Genomic DNA, 26274 nt, shown 5'->3' with positions numbered 1-26274 from the left:
CTTCTACCATTAAATACAATCTCTCTCTTGTTCTTGCACCATTATAGTAACTTAATTGTCAGGGAAATAAATTGTTAAGTCACTCGTAAAACTCCCATTGATTTTAATGGGAGCAGAATTAGGCCTTTAGTCTCCCTTTGCTCTTGTAATAGAATCTTTGGGCTCTGTTTTTTTAGAAGTGAAGAGCCATAGGTTGGCCTCAGTCCATACAAGAATAGTGCTCCCATTGACATCAGTGGGAATTCTGCATGTGGTTGAGGGATGCTAACTATGTAACTCTTATTGTCATCAATGGGATTTGCTCTGTAAATCCCCATGTCTTGTTTGGAGAATAGATTCTTTTGTTGGGTATTTAATTCAAGCAGCAAACACCTAATCCAAATGTCCCCTAGGAGGCATGAGAAGTAATTCACAAGAGAGAGTAAAGAATTTGGTATTCAGAGATACAGTAAAGGCAACATATTCCATGATTATGCACTTAAAGAGAAGCTTTTCATTCTCAGTACATTTTTTCATGAAATATAATTTCTGTCTTGTTCTCACACCATTATAATAAATTAGTTTTCAGGATAACAAATTGTGCTTTCACTAAGAAGTTACAATGAGATCCCTACATAAAGAGGGATAATGATGTGTTGGGAGATAGTGGGAAACATTTTTGTTTAAACACACAAATTTGGATAGATAACTGGAGAGATAACCAAGGACGGAATGTAAGGGGAAAACTAGAGAGAGAGGAAACACTTGCCTTAAATAAAGGAATCTAAAACATGAATTGGTCATTTCATCAGAGACATTATAAATAGCAGGGGGCCAATGATCTCTTGAGCCAAATGCTAGTAAATTCATGCTTTAAATCCAATCAGCATATCTTCTAAATGTAACTGTCCTGGCAGCCAAGAACAGGGGAAAACAGCACATATCCCCACCCTGTTTGGCATAGCCTTCTTTCAAATTCAAACCCAAAACCTCCTATATATCCTAGGTTTCAGAGTAGCAGCCGTGTTAGTCTGTATCCGCAAAAAGAACAGGAGTACTTGTGGCACCTTAGAGACTAACAAATTTATTAGAGCATAAGCATCCGAAGAAGTGGGCTGTAGTCCACGAAAGCTTATGCTCTCTAAGGTGCCACAAGTACTCCTGTTCTATATATCCTAGTTTCAACTAGCCTGCTCAAACCCGAACCCTGTACACATCATTCCAAGGCCTAATCAAGGCCTCCAGCTTGTCCAATGCCTACTCAAAGTCTGCAGCCCATGGAAATCACTGAACCAATCATGAGAACTCAGGCCTCCCTGTGAATTCATCCTCTTTTTGGCACTGGAGGTGGGTTGCTGCCTAATTCTTAGGAAACGGTTTTACTTGCAATTCTGTGAGGTCTGAAGAATCATCAACAACCCAATAACTTTGTCTTCATGGAGGACAATCTGCTCATGGCTGCTAGGGTCTTAGGATAAATTTTTCAAAAGCTCCCAAAACACTTTGGAGCCTAAGGACCTATGCTGTATTTCTTCTTTTATCTTTGAAACCCTGTTGGGACTTTACACCTTTGCGGGTGGGAGCAGCTTGCAGAAATCCAACATATCTAGAATCTCCTCTTTGTAATGAAAATATAGTTAATATAATAAGGGACTATAGCATAAAGCTGTATAATGGACAACAGATCAAGGTCCAGTGCATAGGAATCTTATGTCAAAGATATTGATGTCGAAGGAGAGAGTAACCTATTAAGTACTGATCTGCTGATTACAGTTCAGCACTCCACTCATGGTTTTGCCCTAAACTTTGTCATCCAATTTGGGGATTTAAAATTATGCCATGATTAAACTTTCAGCACCATGTCACCTTTTTCATAAGCTACCAAATATTGTGCAGTGTTTTTTTAAAAATGTCTTTTCATTATGAAAGAACAGTCAATATTTTTACAGTACTGCTTTGATAGCTGAAAGAAGCCATTAATTTCTAGTGGTCCTGAGAGTATTTTTTTTTTGGAAGGGAAGGGGATGGAAAGAAAAGTTCAGGCCTGTTTTACATTTAGTGCAGAGTAAAGGAATGTTGAGGAAAATGCATGTTCCACATTTGCTTTAATGACAGATGATCATCTGATATATATGAATTATACAGAAATACAAGGGAAAAAATAAGCAGAAGAAAAACTGTTTATTATCCAGAAAAGCTGTTAGAAAGACAGTTGCTGAAAATGTCTGTGTTTTGTGCTCCAATGGGAAATTCCTATGGGCGTTAGGCTTTCTGCCATCAACAAGCTGCAAAATGTATTACTGATACAGCCTGAAACATTTTACACTATTAACATTATTAGAGATGGTTTCGAATTAGAAACTCGCATTTTTCAGGTCAAATAGATTATTATTGTGCCAGGAAAAAGGTTTTGATCGTTTTCATTCCAATTAGTAAATTCCTAATCCATATTATGGGCAAATGCTGAGCTGATGTATCCTTGATGCACTTTGGACCCTTTATTTAGTACAGGGGGCAAACTTTTAAAGTTACTTCCAGTTCTGGAGAAAATCCCCACTTCTATGTATTTGCTAATGGGTAATAGAGATGAGTTTATGGATTATTCTGTATGTAGAGATAATCACATAGTTATTTTCCTCCACATTCAGTATCTGAATCACAGGAAACAAAAGCCCTCCTACACATTGACCACTGAATGTCTTAAAAAAATTTAAATGGATTTTTTTGAATCATAGTAAAATCTTTTACATATGAAATCTAGACACTGATGTCAGTTTGGTTTCCACAGGGTAGTCTTATGTTGATAACAGAACTTTATAAAAGATCCCACACCAGGAATAACACTATTTGAAAAAAAACATTGGAAGCTCTTTTTCATAAAATGTTAAGTGATAAAGGGCAGTTCATTTGAAATCTGTTTGTACTGGCCATATCTAGCCTACCCTTTCAATGCCTCTTTTGTACAGCGAAACTATTTTTTAGTAAAAATAGATGCTGGATCTCTTCAATTGATCAGTGCATGACTCAGTAGAGAATGCTGTATATCTTGGAAGGTGGATATTTCTGATGCTGATTCTCCTGTTTGGAATATGGGTGAGAGTATCTGCATAGATAGGCTGCTATTTTAAAGGAACTTGTAGGAATTCACTTCATCCACATCCGATGAAGTGGGCTGTAGCCCACGAAAGCTTATGCTCAAATAAATTTGTTAGTCTCTAAGGTGCCACAAGTATCCCTGTTCTTTTTGCTGATACAGACTAACACGGCTGCTACTCTGAAACTTGTAGGAGTTGGGTGCCCAACTCCATTTGAATCTCTCTGACTAACTTCCTTAGGCCCCTTTGAAAATTCCAGACGCAATAATAAATATGTTTGTGACTATTTGTTTGTTGCCCTATTCATCCCAGATATCTCCATGAGGCAATATTGTCAGAGAGGACTGGAGTGCGTATGTTGAATGTGAGAACTTGAGATCACAAAATTGCAAACTGAAGTTTGAATTTTGCTAAGTTGACCCACCAAAAACGTGTTTGGGGTCCTCTTCTGAAAATCTATCCACTTCTTCTGGTGCCTAACTAGGAATTTAGGTCTTTTGGAAATCTGCACTTAAAAGTTTATCCTTTTTCTTGCTAATTATCCTGTTGCATTCTATGTAAAAGATGTAACCATTTTTTAGCAAGTTGCTTCTTGTTTGTGATAAGATGTACTGATTAGAATATCTTTTCTGTCAAAGTGGAATATTTCATTAATTCTAATGATAGATAATGCAGACTTTCCTTTAAGTCAAGCAGTAGAAGCCTGTGCTTTGGCAAAAAGGTCATGTATTCTATAATCAGTGCAATTTACTTGCTACTGTAATATATGTATGTATCTGGAAACATGTTTTTACAACATATCTCACTATCCAGCAATAGTTTTCCAGCTTTAGCTCAGCTCCTTTATCACTACAGGATTTCAACAATTGTCTCAGAAGCAAGTAATCCAATCAGTACTTCTATTGCCTGTGCCCATCGGTGTGTACTAGTGTGAGGATCATACTACTACTGAGTAGGTCCAATAAAAAGATGGGGAAGGAAATAGTTGAACAAATTAATTAAACATTAAAAAAACAGTAATATAAATGAATTTCCTTGTAAAGGAGGTGAATTAAGAGGCATAATTATGACCAGATCATTTTTCACATCATTTTTCTGTTTAGAAAAGCAGACAGCATGGGCAAAACTCTACCCTCTGTTGCGTAGCATCAGCAGAACAGAGTAGAATTTGGTCCCAAGTGTATTTTCACATTAAGTTATATGATGGTTAAACTAGTTCTGACACATTTTGAAATCATGACAGATGCTGAAAGTTACCGATCGTTTTCAGTGGATTTCCAGGATGTAAGATAGAAAAGATGTATTATGCCAAATAACACAACATTTAATTATTTTTAGCTGTGATTCAAAAGAAGCAGACAGATTTGTGGTCACTAAAGAAGTATTTGCATCTGTTGTTTATGTTCTGACATTTTACATCAAAGCAAAGCTCTAAACTTTGACTTTCAGCTTTCCAAATTAATAGTGAAACTGTGGAAAAATTATCCAGACTGAAGATAAGTGGAGGAAAGAGCCACAGAATATCAAATATATCAGGTGCAAGTATGAAGTTAAGGGACTGTATATGATAAGGAGACAGGGCTCAATCCTGCAAGGTGCTGAATGCTCTGGCCCTGATCCAGCAAATCACTTAATCCCATGCTCACCTTTAAGCACGTAAATAGTCCCATTGATTTCAGTGGGACTACTCATATGCTTTATGTTAAGCATGTGCTTAAGTGTTTTGCTAGATCAGAACTAGAATGTTCAGCACCTAGCAGGATCATATCTAAGTACCAAATTCTGCTCTCATTTAAATCCATAAAATCCTGGTGTAACTCCACTTAATAGAGTTATTCTAGAATTATAGTGGTGAGAGTGAGATCAGAAACAGGCCCAAGACCTGAGTCCAGATTATCTCATGGATTTTACCATAGGAGGGCACTTTTTAATTAGTAAATGAAGCCCACTCCCCGAAACACAAAGAGAAGCCACACCAAAATATGGTGGCTCCCGCAAACCCCACGGCTCCATGACTCCAATGGAACCATGCTATGAGGGATTCACTAATTAGCTTCCCAGGTTTCCAAGGTAGGTACATGAGAAAATTAATAACCTTTGGAGTTGTATTAATATTTTCATGGGCCAGAGAGAGGACAATGTGCAATGCCCTTCCTTCTGCCACCCTGGATTCCTTGTACTCAATGCCCTTCCCTCCATGGATCCTGGCTGGCCAAGGAGACCCAGGCCTTGCTAGTATTAGGCCCCCCTTTCTACACAGATAAGGGGAGATTCATGCTGGAGGGGTCCTTTGTGTGGTGATCTTAGGTATGATGCCCTTGACATTCCTCTGTTTTGTTTAGCAATGGTAGAACCTCCATCCTCCCCCCGAGATCCAAACATCCCTGACCTTTGCAGAAGTTCAGATCTGGATTAAGATTTATGGCTTGTGGTCATCTCCACATTTTTTTACTGGCTCAAGTTACAATTTTACTGGCCTTTGCCTCTACTTGCTCTTTAAATAATAGTTCACTACCTGGAGTAGGTAGGATTGTTCACACTTAATAATGCAACCGCCGCAACCGCCTCCCCCCCACCACCATCAATTGACACACACGTAAGAAGCCGTCTCTCCGCACTTCTCATCAAGGCTGACTAGCAGATGTTGGGTTTTTCCCAGTAAATGTAAATTAGTGAAGTTCTACTTGGTCTTTTTTAATAACTCTTTTTCTATGGCTATCTAGAGTCAGAAAAGTTGTATAAACTGCCTTGTAAAAAATGAAGATGACCAGTAAAGAAAAAATCACTTGCTCCATTTTGATTGGTGGGATTTTGCCATCGTCTTTAGTGGGACCAGGATTAGATCCTTTATGCAGAGAAAGAAGAAAAAATAAATCTGACATGGAGTAGACACATAATGCCAAAACATATAAAGTAAACAAAATGAAAATGCTGAAATTTCCCCCTCTCCTCTTTCACATATATGAAGTCTTAGATATTTTAACCTACTAAGGACAGTAGATTAAAAAAAAAGTTCCAAACCAAAGTCTGATTTCTAAGCTGATGGCAAAATATGGACTTAAATTCCTTCAAAATGTTCAGTTGGTGATCATATTTGATTTTCTGAATGAAAATACTGGGTTATTAATTTATGTTGGAAAAACTGCACAAATTTAATCTTCTTTAAGTTATTTTCATGAACAGATTTAATTTCCCTTAGTTACAATAGGATCTTGATGTGTTTACTGACTTGGTGGGAACAAATGCAATTTTAAACAAATTTTAAGATACCAATTTGCATAGCTTATTTGATCCCAATTGGGCATATTGAAGTAGTGTGGCAGGCAAGTCTTCAGCAGCAATTGTGGTCTTCTCAGATAATATTTTAAAAATAGAAATAACTTGTTTCTATTAGAAACAATGACCTCCCCTTTGAATTTTACATATGGATGATTTTCTATCCAGTTCTAGAATCATTAGAAAGTTGTTATAATTTATAATATAATATTTAGGATTCATTTTCTTTTCCCTGTTTTTCTTAAAATAGCTTTGTAATTATTTAAAATTAACTAAGGTGTCCAAGCAAGAGAAGGTAAAATTTGTGTCATTCTCTGGTCACATTTTATATAAAACTAATTTGTTTGAATTCTTTTTCAATTAACTGTACTTTCTTAAATCAAGCTTTTTAAGTATTCCTTTTGTTGATGTACTAAAAAGCAACTATTCATAGTATCCTAGAAATTAGACATGGACTAGACCGATTAGGTCACTAGTTCATCCCCTGCCAATGCAGGATTATTCCCTTTAGTATATTCCCAAATTGCCAACTCCACTGGAGCCAATTATATACTGTACATTTATTTTCTAACATTCATCTTACTCCTTTCCCAATAAAAGCTGTACAGCATATGCAAGAATTCAATAGACTTTAAATAAAAGGGAAATAACATGAAATGCCAAACTTATTAGCATTTCAGAGACAGTTTATATTACAAATCCTTTTTTCTACTCTTGCTCTCTAAACCATGTGTTAAAAGATAGAGATTAGCAAGAGTCTTTGCAGTAAAGGATTTGAATATTCTTCTTTGTCCTGGTTCGGCTGATCTACAGTATGTTCTGAGCTAAGTCTCTGGCTTTGTTAAAGGCATAAATCAAATGCATCCTAGAATTTAGCCATACTTCACATTTGCCACTGGTGGCTTCATTTTTTAACTGCACTAATGATTTGTCAGAAGCTTTTTACGTGTTATTAAGATGGGAAATACTATTTAAAGGGGCTGGTTTCATATCTAAACCAAAAACAAAGTACTGAGATATTAAATTAATATTTGAGAATATTTACAAACCATGCCAAAACAATATATGGCTAAGTAACAAATATCTAGTCTTCTATCACCACTTATGTGGCATGTTACTCACATGGTGTGATTGAGTGTGTATGTGTCATTCCACTCAATGGCTATCATTAGAAAGTCAGCTTTTGCCCTGTATTTTGAAAAAGGAAATCAGAGCTCTCAAGTGTACTAGAATTTGTGGGATGTTCCACAAGAGAAACAGAGCCAGACTCTTCATTGAGCTAACTTTTAGGCATGAGAAAAGTTCTCAGTGACAGGGCTAGGAGCCAAGAGTTCAAATCTCACCTATTCTTCAAACTGCTGCTTATATTTCCATGCACTTCTTAGCCCTTCTTATTATGCAAGGCCAATGCCCCCAATTTAGGAGGTGCTCAGATATCAGTATGAGCTTCCCCACTCCATTTTACAAATACAATGACAGAGCTATTGCACAAACTCATTTCTGGCAGGGCTTGAAATAGAAGTTGAACTGTCTAATATAACAGAATCAAGTCTCTTCCACTCAGTCATATTGCCATTCACATGGAATGTGCCAAATCTATGTGCTTGGTTAGCTCATGTGTAATCACAGCTCTAACCACAAAACTACAGTCCCCTCCCACAGCCAGGAATAGAACCCAGAAATCCCGATCCCCAACAATGCATTACTATCTCGCAAAAATACCACTATGATTATGAATTAATTGTATTTACTTTGGTAAGCTGCTAACTTGATTGGTCATTAACAGGTCTCTGAAATGGGTGTCAGGAATCCTATAAGGGCTAGGGGAAGAGTGGTTGGATTCTTCTCACTCTCCTCTCCCAAGGAGGGACAATTGAAATCTGGAGGGAATTTGGACAGGATCTGTGAGGCCTTTTCCTTCTACAACTCTTGAATTTCTGCCTTCACAAATGCCAGCAGAGCAGTTCCTCAAAAATGTATGTGTGCCATGGTTCAGAGGCCCAGCTCTGTCCCTGGTCATGTAGGCTCACACAAGTGCTCATAACAGCAACAAAACACAAAGCCCTGTCCTCTGATCCCAGGGCTGCAGGCCTAGATAAGGAGCTTCAAGTTTGGGAACATTTTTTTGAGGTTTGTTATCTGTCTTTCTGTGGCAATGAGATAAAGGCCTCCCTAGAAATGGGGATCTGATTGGCTGACCTTATGTTTTCTTCTTGCTGAATTGCTTCTTCAGCTAACAGTATGTTATCAGCATAATGGTTAGAAAGAAAGAATTTCTTGCCTTGCTGCTCTGTAGATGTGGTGGCTGCTGTTGGCGTGGACCCTGTTTTGGCTGAGAGAAAAAAAGCAGGGTAATTGCTGATGCCAGCTGTGTTAAAGGCTGCCAAGAGAGCTGCAGAGTGTCTAGAGACTGGCCTTAACCACGACCCAGGATCCAAACACCACTGAACTTCGGGGAAGTTCAGATACAGCCTAGAACTTTGCAGCTCAGGCTCATCTCTATATAATCATCTCTATAGTCTTCCCTTTTAAAGAAACCCCCTGAAGGGTGGACCCTCCAGTCTGTGAATAAATTAAAGACTCCTGCTTGGTAGCATGATTTGCTGCAGATTTGGATCAGGGTAACAAAATAAACATTCCCGACACCCCTTCATCTTCATGATGGTGAAAGTCATGAACCATTTTGCACCTCATGCAGAAATTTGCCTTTCCCCCTCCTCACAGCTGGGAATTCATGGAAGGATGATAACTTACTTCAGCTGGAACAGAAGCACTTACTGTCTAGCTTCCTTTTCATGTTTAGAAGCTCGCGGTTTATTCCAAAGGTAATAATGGTTAAAAATCCCTCTGCATGCATTTGCACTAATGTTAACAGCATCCAGTTTAGGAGAAAATAATCCTGAATAACATGGTAATCGATTTACAGTAGGATGACAAAACTCATTACCAAATACATTATACTGTAACAGGGAAGATTGGAATTGCAGAAGGTTGATTGTATATTAAAACAATGTCATTCTGATAAGCTTTGAGAAATTATTTGGGCCAGGTTTAGAACAGAAAACTAAAATGCAAATAGCGTAAAGCATGAAGAATGAAGTCCTGACCTTACTGAAGTCAGTGGCAAAACTCCCAGTGACTTCCATGGGGCTAAGATTTCACCCCTTGACTATCTTTCATGTCTTGCTCTGATACAGGGTCCACTTGCTTTCTTTCCACAGATACATCCATAACTAATGTAAGCAGGCTCCCCAGATTTAGAACACACAGAGCTGAAATCGCATCTTCCCCTTAATGCAAAGGACTTTGAGCCAGCACAGAAAGGGAACCACAGAACCATATGTCCCTGGCCTATCTCCATTTAGGGCCATGCTCTCCAATTCTCTCCTCTAATAGTATGGCTCCCTTGGCTCTGGTACCTGCACTCCATGTTCTCCTCCAAGAGGTGCTGCAGGCATAAAAGCAAATTAATGCTAGTTCCATCAGCAGTGACAGCAATGTAGATTTTTGCTGGAAAAAGTATTTCCTGTAGAGTGAAGCATGCTGTGTCCAGCAGCTACTCCCTGTCCCTGGAATACCACCTCTAGTCTCTCAGAACCCTGTGGATCTCATACTCAGGGTCTTCAACTAAGTCTGGAAGCAAGAGGGATCGTGATGAAGGAGACATGGTTTCCTTTTCCACAGATTATGGGCCTTTTCTGAGCTACTTTGCTGTTTAGGGCCATCGACAATATGTGGTTTGCAAAAACAGAAGAAAAACTAATATACAGCTTGCCTGGGATACCTTAGAGAGGACAGAAAGGATTGAGACAATGCTTCTTCAAGAGATTTCATGTATCAGCAGTGAAGGGGTTAGCACACTTTAAAGTTCTAACTAATGGGCATGCATGCATATTACTGCCACCAAATGGGCATTATGCATAAGTATTAGTGAGTATTCAAACTACTGCTTTCATTGGGATTCATGATCACATTCTCTCTCTCTGTTTTTTTTTTTTTAGCCAATAAAGAAGACACAAATGGTTTTAAACCCAAAACTAGTGAGCACTAGAAATGGAGATTCTTCTTTAGCTGACATGGCTGTAACCATGAGAATTTTGGTCCTAATTCCTAGCCCTGATGTTGAATGTGTGTGGTTTAGCTGATGACCATGATATTTGCATTTATGTACTGCATTCACAGATTCAATGAAATCAAAACTAGTAGCTGTTACTCATAAAGAGGCTCAGTGCAACATGGCTATTGTTATGGAAATGAAGCAGAACCACAGTCCTGCATCCAAATACCTAGAACTGTAGGAATATCTGGATGTGATTCTGAACTTTGCTACTCAGGCCATCTATGATTCTGAAGTGTAACAGTGAGTTCCAAGGGCTTTGAATGTTTTCTTTTTATGTAACAGTCCCATTATCTTGAGACAGTGTTTTATGTATTTCCGATTACATTGTAAATGGTTCTGAGTGATTACAAAATGGATCATCTGGATGAGGTTTTACTTGGCAGTATAAAATAGTTTTATTATTACACACTATCTAGTTTTGGTGTATAGTAAAATTGAAACAGACTGTAGGAGAAGGGTCCAGGAAAGTGAAGCCAATTATAAAAGCTAGATGTTTACACAAGATCCAAGTGAAGGGTTGAATTGAAATATCAATGACCTGTATCATCTTTAACTTTTTACTCTGTCGAGTTGTTGTCACATTAATAATGTCACAGAGACTCTTTTATTCTATATTTGTAAACTGTGGAACCCTGAACTTACTGGAATACAAATAATAAAGGCATCTTCATTATCATTGAGAGATAATTAGAAATGCTGTGAAGATTGAAAAAACAAACATGTGGCATCTAAATCATTGGTTGAATGAGTTTTGATGACTCGCCTCCCTGCTTACCTAGGAACAGTAGGAAGATGGTTGATGACAGCAAAGCTGTGAGCCTATTTCTTTGTTCAGTGGGAAGATGCTCACATTTAGAATGATATTTGGAGTAGATTTCACTAAAGAACTCACAGCTGACTGCCCACAGCCTCCTCTTACGCGGCAAAGCATAGCCAGTGACTATCATAGATCTCAAGTAGATTTATACAGCTGTTACCCAACAAATCTCCTTATTTCTTATGGTGAGTAATGGTCTGATTGCTATTTTAAAAGCCAATCTGCTGTACATTTAATTAGAATGTATTGATGTTTTATGGAGTCATGTCTCAATTCGACTTTACTTAGGGATGATTATCTTCCACCTTCTCTTGCTGTGCACAGATCTGGTAAATGAGAGATGTGGTAAATCTTTTTATTTTTTTCTGATAAAACCAGATATTTTCCAACAGTTACATGCCACAAGTGTGTGTGTGTGTGTGTGTGTGTGTGTGTGAGAGAGAGAGAGAGAGAGAGAGAGAGAGAGAGAGAGAGTGCAATCTATATCTTTGTGAAACTCTGTATTGATGTTCACAATAGTAACAGGAACCACACATCAATATCAATGAGAAGAGGAAAAGACCATTAGCAGTGGGAGACCAGATATGGTACTGGAGTCTAAAAGCTCCGTCTCTCTAGCATGGGATTCCATGTGATGCAAGGTGAATTCCACGGAATAACATGAGTTCCAGGTAAAATTTTAAGGTTCTTGGACCAATTGTTAAAGTGGGTTGAAATATGAGGAAGCTCTCATCCCCAACAGTCAAGGGAAAGGGGAAGTTGTGGAAAGAGTGCTGTTGTCCTGAGCCAGGGAGAGGAGGAGGTGACCTCTCCTTCCTTCCCCTGCACTTCAGCCACTGCTCACAGGATTCCCCTGGGACAATCCTGAGATACATAAGAGGTTTGTGTGCCTCTTCAATTATATTTTGAGTTTGCAGAACTTATGTGAATTCATAGACCTTTCTGACATGTATTAACTAAAAGGCAGGAAGGAATGAAAACTGCCAAACCAGATTTCTTCTAGTTAAAAGGAAATCTGTGCTAAGAGTTGGGCATAGATGAACACCTCCACTCTCTCACAAGCTTAATGGAGAGCGCACAGATTCCAGACACATTAACACCTTTCGGCATAATACAACTTTCTTTGCCTTTTTGAACCATCATATAGAATTTAATTGAGATGAGAGCTTTTTAAACCTATTGAAGGGTTGTCATTTTCTATTAAACTCTACCAGTTCTATGGAATCCTACTGGTTTCATCCTTATCAAATTCTGTAGCCTTTTCCCTACAAGAATTGAGTGCTTGACATTCTGATTGTTTGGCTCAGCAAACTTCAGGTCAATACCTCCTGATTGTACAGGGATTTTCCAATCCATCAGCCTGTACCCATTGATGCAAGTATGCACTTCCTTACTTTATACACAGATTTCCACCTCTTTTCTGCAAGACTTACCCAGCAACTCCAGCAGGTAGAATAAGCTAAATTCACAATATTGATTTCAGCACTCTGAGATTTATATGCATGTTTCTCATTCTAATAGTTATCAAATTATATTTGGCTGTATAATTACAATGAAATTCTCTTAACTCATCAATTGTCACAGACTTAGGAAATCAACTCCACAAGGGTATAAAAAAAACCCCTTGTTTCTATGGTAGAGTGTGTTTTAGCACTGTGCAAAGAGTTACACACACAGTTTTCATTGAAAGTAAATGAAGCCAGGTCTGACACTTAGAGGCTAATGTAAGGATGTAGAATTTTTGAGAATGAGAAGAAAAAGTACTGTGATTTCCACTAGTATTTAACTTTTTTTTATCATTCTGTGGAAAGCAGAAATTACTAGTTTATGCCATAGTCATTTCTGGAAGTGTTTAGTTTATTTGTGCCTTGAATTTATAAAGTGATTCCAGCAGAGGTGTATTGAATTTGATACCATTTTCAAATATTTCTCATAGAACTGATGTAAACATTCACATGTATCTAGGACGTTCATCATTAAATTATTTGTGCTTCAAATTGCTGTATTAAAAGTTGAGAACCATTAATATGTACAGGCTTTACAGGACACCAACAAATATTACTGTCCACCACTTTTAAGAAACTATAATTGAGGTGTGTTATGTGTAAATTCATGGAATTATGTGTGCACATAAATACTGTATGTGAGAATAAATAATCCTTTGCCTAAATGTTCATTGCTGATAATCTGAAGTAGTTCAGCAAACGACCTCTCTACCTCCAGGGGTTGAACAGAGGCAAGAATTTTACAGTCTATGCAGCCTTTACCCATTGCCATATTAGGTGCTACCAGCCAAGAAGGTCAGTCTTCAATGCTAAGTGAAATTCAAGCAAGTTTTGAGTGAGAAAGAGACTTGCTCACCATAAGATTAAACTGGTGAGCATGATGCAAGGACAAGGCGCATGAGTGAGCAGGGGTCTTTATTAAAGGTCTCTTTCTCTCATGCACTGTAAATAGAAACTTTTTTTCTGGGCATTAGGTTCTGGAGCCTGCCAACCAACCCACACTTATTGAGCAGAGGAGAGCTCAGTTGCCTACAACTACTTTGGCTGCTCTGATATTTCCTAGCTTGTTTAGGGCTTTGCCACAGGGAAGCAGAAATGTGGTGTACTGCCCCAGGAGCAGACTATGAATCACATTTGTGACTCCAAATCACACTCTGTTCCCCCATTACCCATGTAAAGGAAACGTTATCTGTACCAACACTATCCTTGGCAAAGATAAATTCCCCTGCTATGCCAGCCCACCTGTCCTGCCTGATACATTTGGGTTGGCAGGGGACACAGCCCCAAAAAGTTTCGACACTTTTCAAGTCATTGTGGACCAGTGAGGATGTCACACACCAATGCCAGCCCTGCATGGCTCCATAATAAGGATAAGAACTCCATCTCTGGCAACCCAGTGCCATTAGTGAACTGAATTTGTTCATGTACTGTGGTGAATGGCGTGAACTGACATTACTTTTGCTTTGAAAATTACTACCGTGTCTATGCTGCTATGTATATTCATGCTAGCTCAATGGCAGCTAGCATAAGTGTGTCTACACGAGCAGGGGATTCAAACCCCTAGCTTATAGTGTAAACATAGCCTCTGAAAGTGTTTGCAAACCTCCCTTTGGATGTCAAAAAGGCACTTAGAGGCCATGGTGATCGGCATGGCATAAGAACCTGAACAGAATAAAAAACAACAGCAGCAAAAACTGGTGGTGCTATGTTAGCAAATACAACATAAACTACCATCAACCCAAAGTTACACTTGGTAGTCCAAACTATGCTAAAATTCTCCCTGGTTCATTGGAAGTTTAGCTATAAGTTAATAATGCTGTATGGCAGCCAAAACAACATATGCATCTTGGGACTGCGTACTTCACAGGCCTCACACAGTGAAGCAAGGAGGCGATTTCATTGGGACTAAACTGGTAGTAAGCACTACATTCAGTAGCAAGCATTTGCAGGATCAGGCCCTAAGATATTCAATATTCATTTATGTGGAATTCACTCCAGAATAAGTCGCTTTCAAAAAACTATTCTTACCATATATTTTGAGTATCTTTGCCAAAGGGAATTGGTTCTTTGTTGTAGTGGATAAATACTGTGTGAAATAAAACAACTGTTCTTCTTATTTATTCAGGGTGAGATGTTAGGCATGTTGCCTCATCTACACTTAATGCCTCCCACTTCATCATATACTAGTGATGGGTCATACTTGCAGCCAACTGTATAATCAGAGATGAGCTGTGTTTATATAATTAAGTGGTTTGGAACATTAGATGAAGAAAAATATAGTTGGCCCTCTAGCAGAATTTGTAAAGGTTAATATTAAACTGGAAATTTCTTCAAACCATAAATTCACTAATAGCAGGATAATTATGAACATGTTGTTCTGATTTCTTTTTTTAATAAATGGCTCCCTTACGGGACCATTCCATCACGTCTGACATGATTCTCAATTATGCTGCTCATTGATTTTATTACACTTTAATGATAAATAAATAAGAGATGCAATATTCTAATAAAGGTCATTGAAACTGGCCCTTTTAGTGTTTCATATGCTGCTTATAATAACCGCAGTTAATCATACTTTAGAAACGGCAAGTAGTCTCCCAGTTTTCTAGGTATTAGCCCAAAAGCAAGGAAGCTTTCTGGGTGTATTTCCCCTCTCCAATACAAAGCCTGAATAATTGGGCATGTACCGAAGATGTCCAAATTCCTTAGAGACTTACACAGAAAAGATAAGATTGAATCATCAAACTGGTAGAGACCAATACTCCATCTAGTTCAGTGGCCTGTCCTTGGACATGCCAGATGCTTTGAGAGGAAGTGAAACTCAACCTATCCAAACCCATAAATCATCCAATTATTATACCATAGGGTGAACCGAGCTGGGGATCTGCTAATATCCTGAAACAAGAGGATTGATATTCCCTCATAACTTTATCCTGGTTAGCGTTACTAGAGCTGCTGTTAAGACATTAAAGCCTAATGATTAAATAAAAAGCATAAAGGGTCATATTACAATACCTTTACTTGCTTTGAGTAGTACTTTTACCCATGAATATTGACTTCAGTGGGGTGACTTATGGTGTAAGGTATTCTTCAGTGTGAGTAAAGTTATCATGATCTGACCCCAATGCATTTGATCAATAACATTCTGCAGCAGAAAGTTTTACCCATTATTCTTGTGTATTATGTAAAACAGTATCCTTTTATCCACTTAAAATTTGTTGTCTTTTCAGTTCATTGAGAGTTCTCTTGTATTACAAACAAGAGAGTAAATAAGGGCTCCTTGTTATCTTCTCCATGGCAATTTTTGGGGGCAAAATAATTTTGGTGTCAAATTTACCAGTTTTGTTCTTAGTCTAAAGATGATTTTATTGTGGAAATTTTGGTTCTGAACTTTGAAACTCTGAACTTTGGACTGAACTAAATAAAAAATGACCAGACAGAACTATTCATCTGAGCATGAAAAAATGGATTGTTTTGCATGATTTTTTTTCTTTCATAACAGAAGTTTTACTTAATTCAAACTTACTATGGATTTAAGTTAGTTCTCAATGAGGACAAGTGCCTTTAATATATTGGAAATCATCTGGATTAGAAATAACAAAGCAATATGTGTTTGAAAATCACATATTGCAAATGCAGCTGTGTTTATTTCAGTGATTACTTATTAAAATAAACACCAAGTGATTATTTGTACATGTGATCCCATGTACATATGAAAATATTCAGACAAATGCACTCAGTGTGTTTATTTAAATCTCACATTAGAGATACAAATCAAACATGTGCGGTGAAGCACCACTCTCTTTTTGGTAAACTAATTGTAATTCTACATTAATGCAATAGCATGAGTGTGATTTAAGCATACATAATGCCAAGGACTTAGTCCTTCCTAGGAACAAGTGCCCTTGATACATCTGAAGACAGTAGGCTTAAAAATAGCAAAAAGTTATGAATGTTTCCGTTCCAATGTGTATTGGTTTAAATTTGCAGTGGCGTGGACAGTCAAACACACTTCATGCATTTATTTAAATCTTAATATAAAGATGCAGCCATACGGGGCCAGATGCTCAATTGGTGTATCCTATGCTCCACTAAAGGCAAGGTAGTGACATAATTTACATTGGCTGAAGTAGTGAGTCCATTTATTTGAGTAGGTAAATGATAGTTGTTCATTTTTTCTCATAGAATATAATTTGGAAAACTACATTATTATAGTCTAGGGTTAAGTTTTTAAACGCACAAAAAAAGGTAATTCGAAGTTATGTTTCTCTCAACAGTATTACACATATTTATTAAGGTACTAGCGCTAATAGCAATGCAAAATAATAGATGTCTTGAGTACCTTAAGAATAATCTAATATCATGAAAGAATAACTCACACAATGCAACAAGGCTTACTTTTATTGTTACCTTAATAAAGGCTTGAACTCTGGGTATATTACAGTCGATAGAAGTCAAAAGTAAATAGAGTTTCTATAGCCAAACCTCTCCCAAAGCAGGAGTTAGAATTACTGATTGATTGGAGTGGTTCTTTTTCTGAAATCCTGGAACTCAAAACCACAAACACTTAGGTAATGTTTCATAATCAACCATTCCTTTCTAGTACTATGCACACTATATGTCCCAATAGTCCTCCCTGAAAATCTAATTTGCATATTAGTCCATTCATGATTTAGTCCCAGCAGCTATAAATACATTGGAGTATAGTTAGTGTGCATCTCCTTTTTGCACTTTGCACTGGGGCCTGATCATCAAATGCTTTCTTCCTCACATGGATCTTTCCTGCTTCATCTGCATCCCCTCCCATGGACACCCCACTGAGTCCGGAAGTGGGGCACATAGGGAAGGACTGTGAACTAATTCTTCTCTGTGATCATCACTTGCTGACCCCACAGATTTCCCTGCAGATACCTCAGGAGGAGTCAGTGGTGCTTGAAGGATCATTAACTTTCTTTATATGCCCTCCATGGAACACCTGCAGTGGGATGGAATCAATAGCAGGATGGGTTCTGCTCTGTGCATCAAACTGGTCCCTGCCATGTGGATCTGCCACACTGGATAGCCTCATCGCCATTGAACTCCAAACCTCTTACTCTTGAGGGGATACTTTGCAAAGAAATGCATTAGAAACCTCAGGGCATTTTCCTGTCTTTGGCACATGGTAACTGTCATCCACGCCTTTCTGATATACATATGACCACAGTTCCATTTCTCAGTTTTAAATTCCTTCCCCAACCCTTACAGTTCTAAAAACGCTTTGAATACTTCAGCCCATTAAATTCTATAGGTCTCTAAATTTTACCTTTCATGTTCTCCCATCTTACTTTTGAGGTGACAGCTAAGCAGGGTAGTGATTGTAAGCTTATCATTAATGCATGTTCTTCATTATACTTTCTGAAATTTCTGTGTGGTGCCTGGTTAGCGGTAGTAATTTGTTACATTAATCTGCATTCTCATACACAGGCACTGTGTGACTATAACATCATCTGGATACCACAGCAATCTTTACAATATAATTAGTATGAGTAAACTACAGTAAATAGTCCCTTGATCAAAGCAAGAGAAAAATCTCTCATTTTATTTATAAGTCATCTGCCAGAAGTTATGATCATTTACTTATGTCCAAAGTTACTGTTTCCATTTTAATATTCCTAATAGTATTTGGATGGTTTCTATGAAGACTGTTCAATAAACATTATTTAGTAAAAGTTAGATAGTCCTAATGCAAAATCCTCTGGAATGTTTATTAAACAATTATGCTGAACTTCCTGACAGTTTTATTTCTGAGAAAGTTACAACCTTATTATGCATCCAACTGAGTAATCCCACATTGCTGAAAATTCTATAACAATTTAGTGAGCAGTACTGAAAGCAGATGCAGCTGAATTAATAGAAAGAGTAACCATTCTGGATATAAAGAGATATCCCAGGAAAGAAGGGTATAGCAAAAAAAAAACACCCTGCATTTATTTTTTTAAGACACAGGGCAACTTAAATAAAAAGTATAAAGCGGTAGTGTGCAAACAAGGAAATAGTAGAGAAATAAAGAACACATAAAGAATCTTGACCCGCTAAAATGATGTTTCATGCACGTGTTATTTATGTATTTGAAGCTTAATGGCGAATCTCTATGGAGAATGATGTTAAATTAAATGTGTGATTAAGTAGTTCTTGAAGAGTATTAAACCCCAAATGGTTGAAGTTTGTTTGCTTTTCTGAATGGGATTTTGTGTGTCATTTGCTTGCTATAAATCCATTTAGATAGTCTTTCGTGTAAGTATCCCTTTAATCAGCTGCTAACTAATAGCTGCTATTCCTCTTAGTCAACGGTCCAATCCAAAATTCCCTGAGAAAACAAAAAAAACAAGGGGCATTGGATCAGGCCCATAGTGCTTGACTGTGAATAAATCTAATTAATTCTGGTTTTCTGTAATAAAAATAATGGGTGAAAACCTGGCCCTTTTGAAGTCAATGGGAATTATGCCAGTGATTTCAGTGGGACCAGGATTCTAGTTAATCAGCAAGCTAAAAGAAATGGGAGAAAGTGGGAAAGGAATTAATTTAATGAAACCTTCAGGGCAGGCTGATTTATTTTATGACCAAATTACTGTAATCCTAGGTTCCTCCTTTCCTAATCTCAGCAAATAGTTCCTAACAATCCAAGGGCTGAGATATGTTCATAAAACTACCGTTGAATCGTCTTGAATTACAAACATTTTTTAAAATATGAAGTCTTTTTGTGGCTAATTCCTGAACAGGAAAAACAGCTGTATACATTCAATATGTCGTTACTGCAATAATTTACCTGGCTGTAGTCAATTTTCACTCTCATGAGGGCCAAGTTCCCCATTTCAAGTTTAGTTCTTCATATAGTTTGTGCAAATAGTCTATTTATTCAGAAATATAAACAGTGCTGCCAGCTCTCATGGTTTTGCCTTATATTGCCATAGTTGATGTTTTTCTCAAAGTCCTGTCTCCTGGAGTTAGATGAATATATGATACTCTTTGCTTCCAATTTAAAAAACGAAAATTCTCACCCTCAGAATGTGGAGAAGAGCTTGAAAACATGACCCTAAAGAGCCATAAAAATTCAGAGACAAGAAGACAGATTAAAAAGAATACTGCATTTATTTATTTTTTAACCGCGATTTTAAGCCAAACTTCTGATTTGTGTGTGTTTGTGTGGCCTGACTCTGGATTTTTGAATGCATAGGGTGAGCAATAGTGTATAAACTATACACAGTTTAATGAATGTAGTGAGCAACCAATGAACACGCTGTTCAGCATGTTCTTATTTATAGTGACTGTCAAATAAAGATTCTGTGATGAAGTGAAGAATTCTTCATTTAAACAACCCTCTCCCCACTCCCTTCTGCTAGTGGTTTCTTCACAGGGTTTCAAAGGTTTTTCCCCACTCCAGCTCTTCCATCTTCTCTATTCATTGGACTGTGACCCTCACAACAATTTTAGATGCCTAATTCCAGCTCTGCTCTCCCAGCTGCTGTAGGAGCCTAGTCTCCCAACTTGGCTTCTTGGAGAAGGTCAACACAGAAGGAAATTTCTGTTGTGGTAGTATCCCCTTATAACTTCTACTGTAACTTCCCTGCTTTAGAACTCATCATCTGAGAATCCTCCCTTTCAGTCAGGAAGTGGAGGCAAGGAAGGAATTTGGACATCCAATTTAGGGACCCAATGTTTCAGATGCGTCTCATTCCAGTGGCACTTTCATGTGGAATATTTATAACCATTCTGTCAGGGACAGATTGGAGAGAAGTAAATGTATTGGTTAAAGAAAGCCAAACAGGAGCAAGAGACTGGCTAAAAACACAATGGCCATAGCTCATGTGCTGCATAAAAAGTACCTTCATAATATATCTGAACATAAAGTACTGTGTAAAATCATCATGGCCCACTAAAACCTCCTTTGGACTAGCTCAAAATCTTTAGCCTCTACAGTGTCCTAGTTGTGATGAGAACAAACTCGTTCTGGTAATGGGATACCTGGAACCTTCCATTGCAGACACACACACAGACGAATTGTGCCTCCGTTGTTAATCACTTTTGTTTTATTACTTATCAAATTATTCAGTGGTAAAACTATCAATATTTTGACCATTACACTCAAATGTTCTATAAATGCCCAAATCAAAGGGGCAACTTGGCAACTCAAGCAAACATTTTTGTGGTCTGGGATTCTGAGACATCTACTTTATAACTCTGTCAGGCCAAGTGCTCAGCACTTTTCCAAGCTGAAAAATCAGATCTTAATCATTCTTACTCATAAAATATTTAACCTTGAGGTAGCAATCTTTTTCTGTAAACATGCTAAGATCAGTAGGAGATGTATGTGGACAATCAAATTTGTTGCAAATCTTTTCTAAGCATAGCTGATGTAGCTCATCAGAATGTGTTTTACAGTTATCCATCTCCACAGGAATGTTTATAGATAAGATGAAAGCAGCCCTGCTTATTAATCACACATTGTATGTTTGACTCCTGCTCCCTTCCTCAGTCTCCAAATCAACTACATCTGGTTCTTACTGCTTAGCTCCGCCGCTTACCTTTCACAGTGAAACATGCTCACTGCTACGGAAGCAGGTCCAATTTGATTAAAAACGAATTACTGAGTCAAATAGTTGTGACTAAGATCTGGGCATTGGCTAACCATAAATATGATCAGTTATAGAAAAAAGCACTGATGGGTGTAAAAGAAACCTCAGGCAATTCAATTGCAGGGCCGGCTCTAGGCACCAGCCCTCCAAGCATGTGCTTGGGGCAGCACTTTCTAAGAGGCGGCACTCCAGCCCCCCTTTTTTATTTTTATTTTTTATTTTTTTGCTTGGGGTGGCATTGCCAAGAGCCGGCCCTGACCCAGCCACTTGCCCTGTCACCGTGAGCTGGGATCTGCGCCTCCTGCCCAGCCCGGCGGCGCCCTGTACAGCCCACTTGGGAAACGCCGTGCTGCCCTGGGGAGACTCGGCACGGCAGCGGCAGTAGGATTCCATCTCCCTCCCTGCACCCTGGGCCCCGCTTCCCTCCACCCCCCAGCTCCTCACACACTCCGGGAGCCCCTCTCATGGCCGCTGCAGCCCGGGCTGCGGCGGCAGTGAGAGGGGCTCCCAGAGTATGTGAGGAGCGCAGAGGAAGAAAAGCGGAGTCCCCTGGAGTTGAGCCCGGGCTGCGGCGGCAGCGAGAGGGGCTCCCAGAGTCAGGGCCGCCCGGGGGGCGGGGGGAGCAGCAAGTGGGGCAATTTGCCCCAGGCCCCGCAGGAGCCCCCATGAGTATGTCCAAGGCTCCCCCCGTCTCCGTCTTCCACCCAGAGAGAGAGCCCAGTGCTGGGGCGGCAGGGGGTGCGGGTGGGAAGCTCAGGTCTGGGGGGGGGGGCAGCCAAAAATTTTGGGGCAGCAAAAAACCTAGAGCCAGCCCTGTTCAATTGTCATGGCTCCATTGATTTCAATAGAGATGCATCTATCCTGCTTTGAGTAGGGGGCTGGACTAGATGACCTCCTGAGGTCCCTTCCAACCCTGATATTCTATGAAATCAATTTATAGCAGCTGGATCCAGGCCAGTGCATTTTCTTGTTAATACTGTGTAGAAGACATTAAACAAGATGTTAGTACAATGCTTGTGTAAGTCAGAAACAAAGTCCGCATTTTCCAGTGTGGCACTGTCTTTGTTGTGTGTTACGGCAGGGCCAGGGTCTAAGCAACTAGAAAGAACAATCCAAGCGACTAAAAATAACAAACCAAACCAATCAGTCTTTGGGGTTTCCAGTTTATTTAGAGGGTCCCTGTTCAAACAGATTAAACAGCCAGCAACAACTCTGGCCACATCCCCTTCATTCAGTTCAACAGGCTGTAAACTGTACTCAAACAATATCAAAGCAACAACAACAGACAATAACAATGAAGTGGCTCATGTCTTCATAGATCCCTGTTCTGGTTTCTGGTCAACAATCCCCATCTTTCTCTCTCATTAGCATGGCCCAGCTCCTTTTTAAGCTTCTGAGCTTCACTAGAGTCAGCTGCTTTGCCCACTGAGACTTTGAGATCCTCAGCTGGGATTTAACCCAATTAAACCACATTGCTGACTGGCCTGGGGCATGGAAATAAACAGCATCCCTTCCAGGAGATTTTGAGCAACATATACACTGTTATACATGTACAGGGCTTGATTTCTCTCCTGTAGTGAGCTCTGTTCAGGGCATCGACCATTTTGGAGCCAATCACAGCCCCTGCCTCTCCACCACAGCTGCTCCAGCATCAGCATAACTTAGAGCAACTTATGGGATGCTTTCTCTTATTCCAGTTAATCATGGCACCTAAGGGATGGTAGGCCAGCTGAGAATTGGGAGACTAGAACTGCATACTGCCTTGACCTCCACATGCCTCTCCTCCCCCTCTGCTGGGATCAGGGAGAAGAACCGAGAGCTTCCTCTTGATAGGAAAATTCTCAACTAAGCACTGGACCAGACTTCAGTGCTTTTATACTGCTTGAGAGACATAAAGTGGCTCAAAGAGGGGAAGACAACTATGCCCCTTCTCCCATGCATAGGTAAGAAACTTGCAGTGCTTTAAAGTCTGATGTATTGTCATTTAGATCTGATTAGGTGTTGTTGCATCTCTATACAATTACAATGGATTCTAAAAAATAAATTAATCTATTACAGGTTGCACAAGAGATGCACATCCGCAATAGCTGTTAATACTCTGTGGCTATTGTTTGTAACAAACAATTGTTTTAAAACAGCTCATAAAATCATTAGACTGGTCACCTATACGTGTAACATTCATATGTACTTTATGAAGCTCTTGCTAATATTAACCTCTTATTAACTTCAGCAATTGTCAGTCTTGAATCAAATGTGGTGTTAATTGTCAGCATGTGTTCATTTCACATGAGAACAACTCTAAAATAAATTCATTTTTATTTGGGAGGACTTGAGTGACAGTGAAAGTGTATTGAAGTAATCCACAAGGCCCCCTGCTTCTCTGATCACGCCTTGTCTCCAATGTCTCCTATCACCATCCTCTGCTCTTTGAAGTTCCCCCTTAAAACACCCTCCTGCCCTGAACCCTCTAAGCCCTAGTCTTTCTGTCAAAAATGTGTTATCAAAACAGAGGCACATTCACATTTTTAAAATCCTGGAGCTAACCAAACACATGCTGGATGTCACTGCTCAATTACTTTTGATAGTGCCCTACTCTCCTGATCCTGTTTCCATACATTATCTAGACTGTGAGCTTTTCAAGACAGGGACCATGCTGTATAGAGTTTCACATACTTTTGGCACTATGTAAACAATAATATTGTTACATGTTATATTGCAAGAAGAACTTCTGGTAGCATTGGTAGTCATTGGGGCAATATGTAGGCTATTAGAAAAAGATAGGAGCTTATTCACACCATCTGATTTTTGCATATGAATTAACATGTTCTTTGTCGCTTTGCAAGTTCAGTGTGTGATTGTTTGCAAGGCAAATTGCAACAAACTCCTGTTTCTGCAAAGGCAGGATTGAACCCTAAAGAACCACCCCAATGAGGTGATAGATGGGCTCAACACAGCAGTAACTGGGTGTGGTTTAGGGTTTGTGATATGCAGGAGACCAGACTAGATGATCTAGTCGTCCTTTCAGCCATGAACACTATGACAAATGGCCCTATTATGTTATAGGTTTTAGCTCAGAAGAAGTGCCATGCACAGAATGATGGGAAGGGATGGCTTTGGTGAGAGATCTGAAACTTCTTCAGTAGGATTCCTAGCCAATCATTGCTCTGTCATTACAAGTGTGCACAACTGGTACTTTTCCTTAAAATGTCCTTGTTGTTACCTTTTTTCTTTCACAGCTCGAGAACTACATTGTGGAAAACATGAAGTCGGAGATGGCCCAGATACAGCAGAGTGCAGTTCAGAACCACACAGCCACCATGCTCGAGATAGGAACCAGTCTCCTAAGTCAGACAGCAGAGCAGACAAGAAAACTCACAGACGTTGAAACCCAGGTCTGTCCCAAGAGCCATATTCTACAAGAATTTACTGCAGAGAACCTTCCCCACCACCTCCTTTTACCACATCATCACAAAGTAGATTTCAACACAGTGCTCCAAGAAACATATACACTTTCTGTTTATTGGTAGCAACAGCAATGATGACTGATTCTCATTATGTATTTTTCTTTATATTTAATGGGGATTAGTTGGTATATTTAGCTTTTTATGTGTTTGTCAGGCTGGACTGACCAAAAAACTAACCAGCATTTGACGTCAAATAAACAGCCCAGCTACCAACAGTGAATGATATAAGTGTCAAGCTAAATAAATAGTTTTAGGTTAAAATATCTCCTTTGATCTACGTAATTACTTGCCACTTTATTTTGAGAAATGTTATGTATTTTCTCTGAAATGTTTCCAGACATATGAAAAGTAGTGTATATGTGGAGTTTTTTACAGGTCCAAGAGAGAGGGACAAACATTCCTTCATTTGTCAAGTGCTATGCAGTTTACTATTTGTTATTCTATGAAGTTTTACAATGTGGCATGAATATAAGACCATTTCAAAGGACATAGCTTACAGAGGCTCCCCCCCGCCCCCATGGTACTGAGTATTAATAACTTCAATGCAAACTAGCAGACAAATGTGCTGTTCTTATAACCAGCAATTTATCCAGAATACCATATAAGCTGAGGTCTAATGCTTATCATAGGGCAGTATATACTAATTCTTTTCTTTTGACTTTTCTATCAGTTTACAGTTCACATTACATTATTTTTTCTTTCTCCAGGGACTTCCCCTTGCTATTTGTAGTTTGTGGTATCTTTAACAGTTGCAATGCATTCAAACTGTTTATTTAAAACAAATGTATTCATGTGTTGTATTTATTTGGTTTGTTGTAGCAAACTGTTTGAGATAGATCATACGGTTTGCACTCAAGTCCTGACCCAAGTTTACAATATCATTCCCAAATTATTACATAATCACATTACACTATGAAGAAGAACAATAGCAATTACCAAAGGGAGGACACTTAATTTACTCTAGCTAGAGATGATATGCACATGGTGATGACAAAATAGTCTTACTCGGCTGCTTATTTTTTTCATACATTGGTTAATAAAAGTCACCTTCTCAAGTGACCTGAGCTTTTATGTAATGGAATATAGATTCATGAAAATGTTGGAGCAAATCTGTTCTTTGCACTATTGCACATAGCATTCTAGTATCTAACTGCAACAATACAAGTTAGATTTTACTTTGGACTACATGCCCTACAGGGGAACAATGGGGTGTAGACACACTTCTTTATGCCCTCTGCATGAGCTACCCAGACTTGAGTTACTAGATTCCGTTACTTTCCATTTTAAAATGTCAATGCCATTTCAATTATGCACATTAGGGCCTGAATCTGTAAATTGTTCCATGAGGGCAGATCTTTGACCCTGCACAGAGCCCCAGTGAAGTCAAAGACAACTGCATGGAACAA

The 26274-nt window shown here is 38.8% G+C and overlaps 1 protein-coding gene across 1 annotated transcript in view; it reads left to right on the top strand.

Annotated features, from left to right (window-relative positions):
- Positions 1–26274, top strand: part of ANGPT1 (angiopoietin 1) — a 200940-nt gene that overhangs the window by 67880 nt on the left and 106786 nt on the right. The window contains exon 2 of the mRNA XM_034763485.1: positions 24641–24796. Within this exon, the coding sequence (XP_034619376.1) occupies positions 24641–24796 (156 nt within the window). The remainder of the gene's footprint in view (positions 1–24640; positions 24797–26274) is intronic.

This window comes from Trachemys scripta, chromosome 2 (genome assembly GCF_013100865.1).
Source record: "Trachemys scripta elegans isolate TJP31775 chromosome 2, CAS_Tse_1.0, whole genome shotgun sequence".
Lineage (NCBI taxonomy): Eukaryota > Metazoa > Chordata > Testudines > Emydidae > Trachemys > Trachemys scripta.
This window is presented reverse-complemented; position numbering and strand designations above follow the sequence as displayed.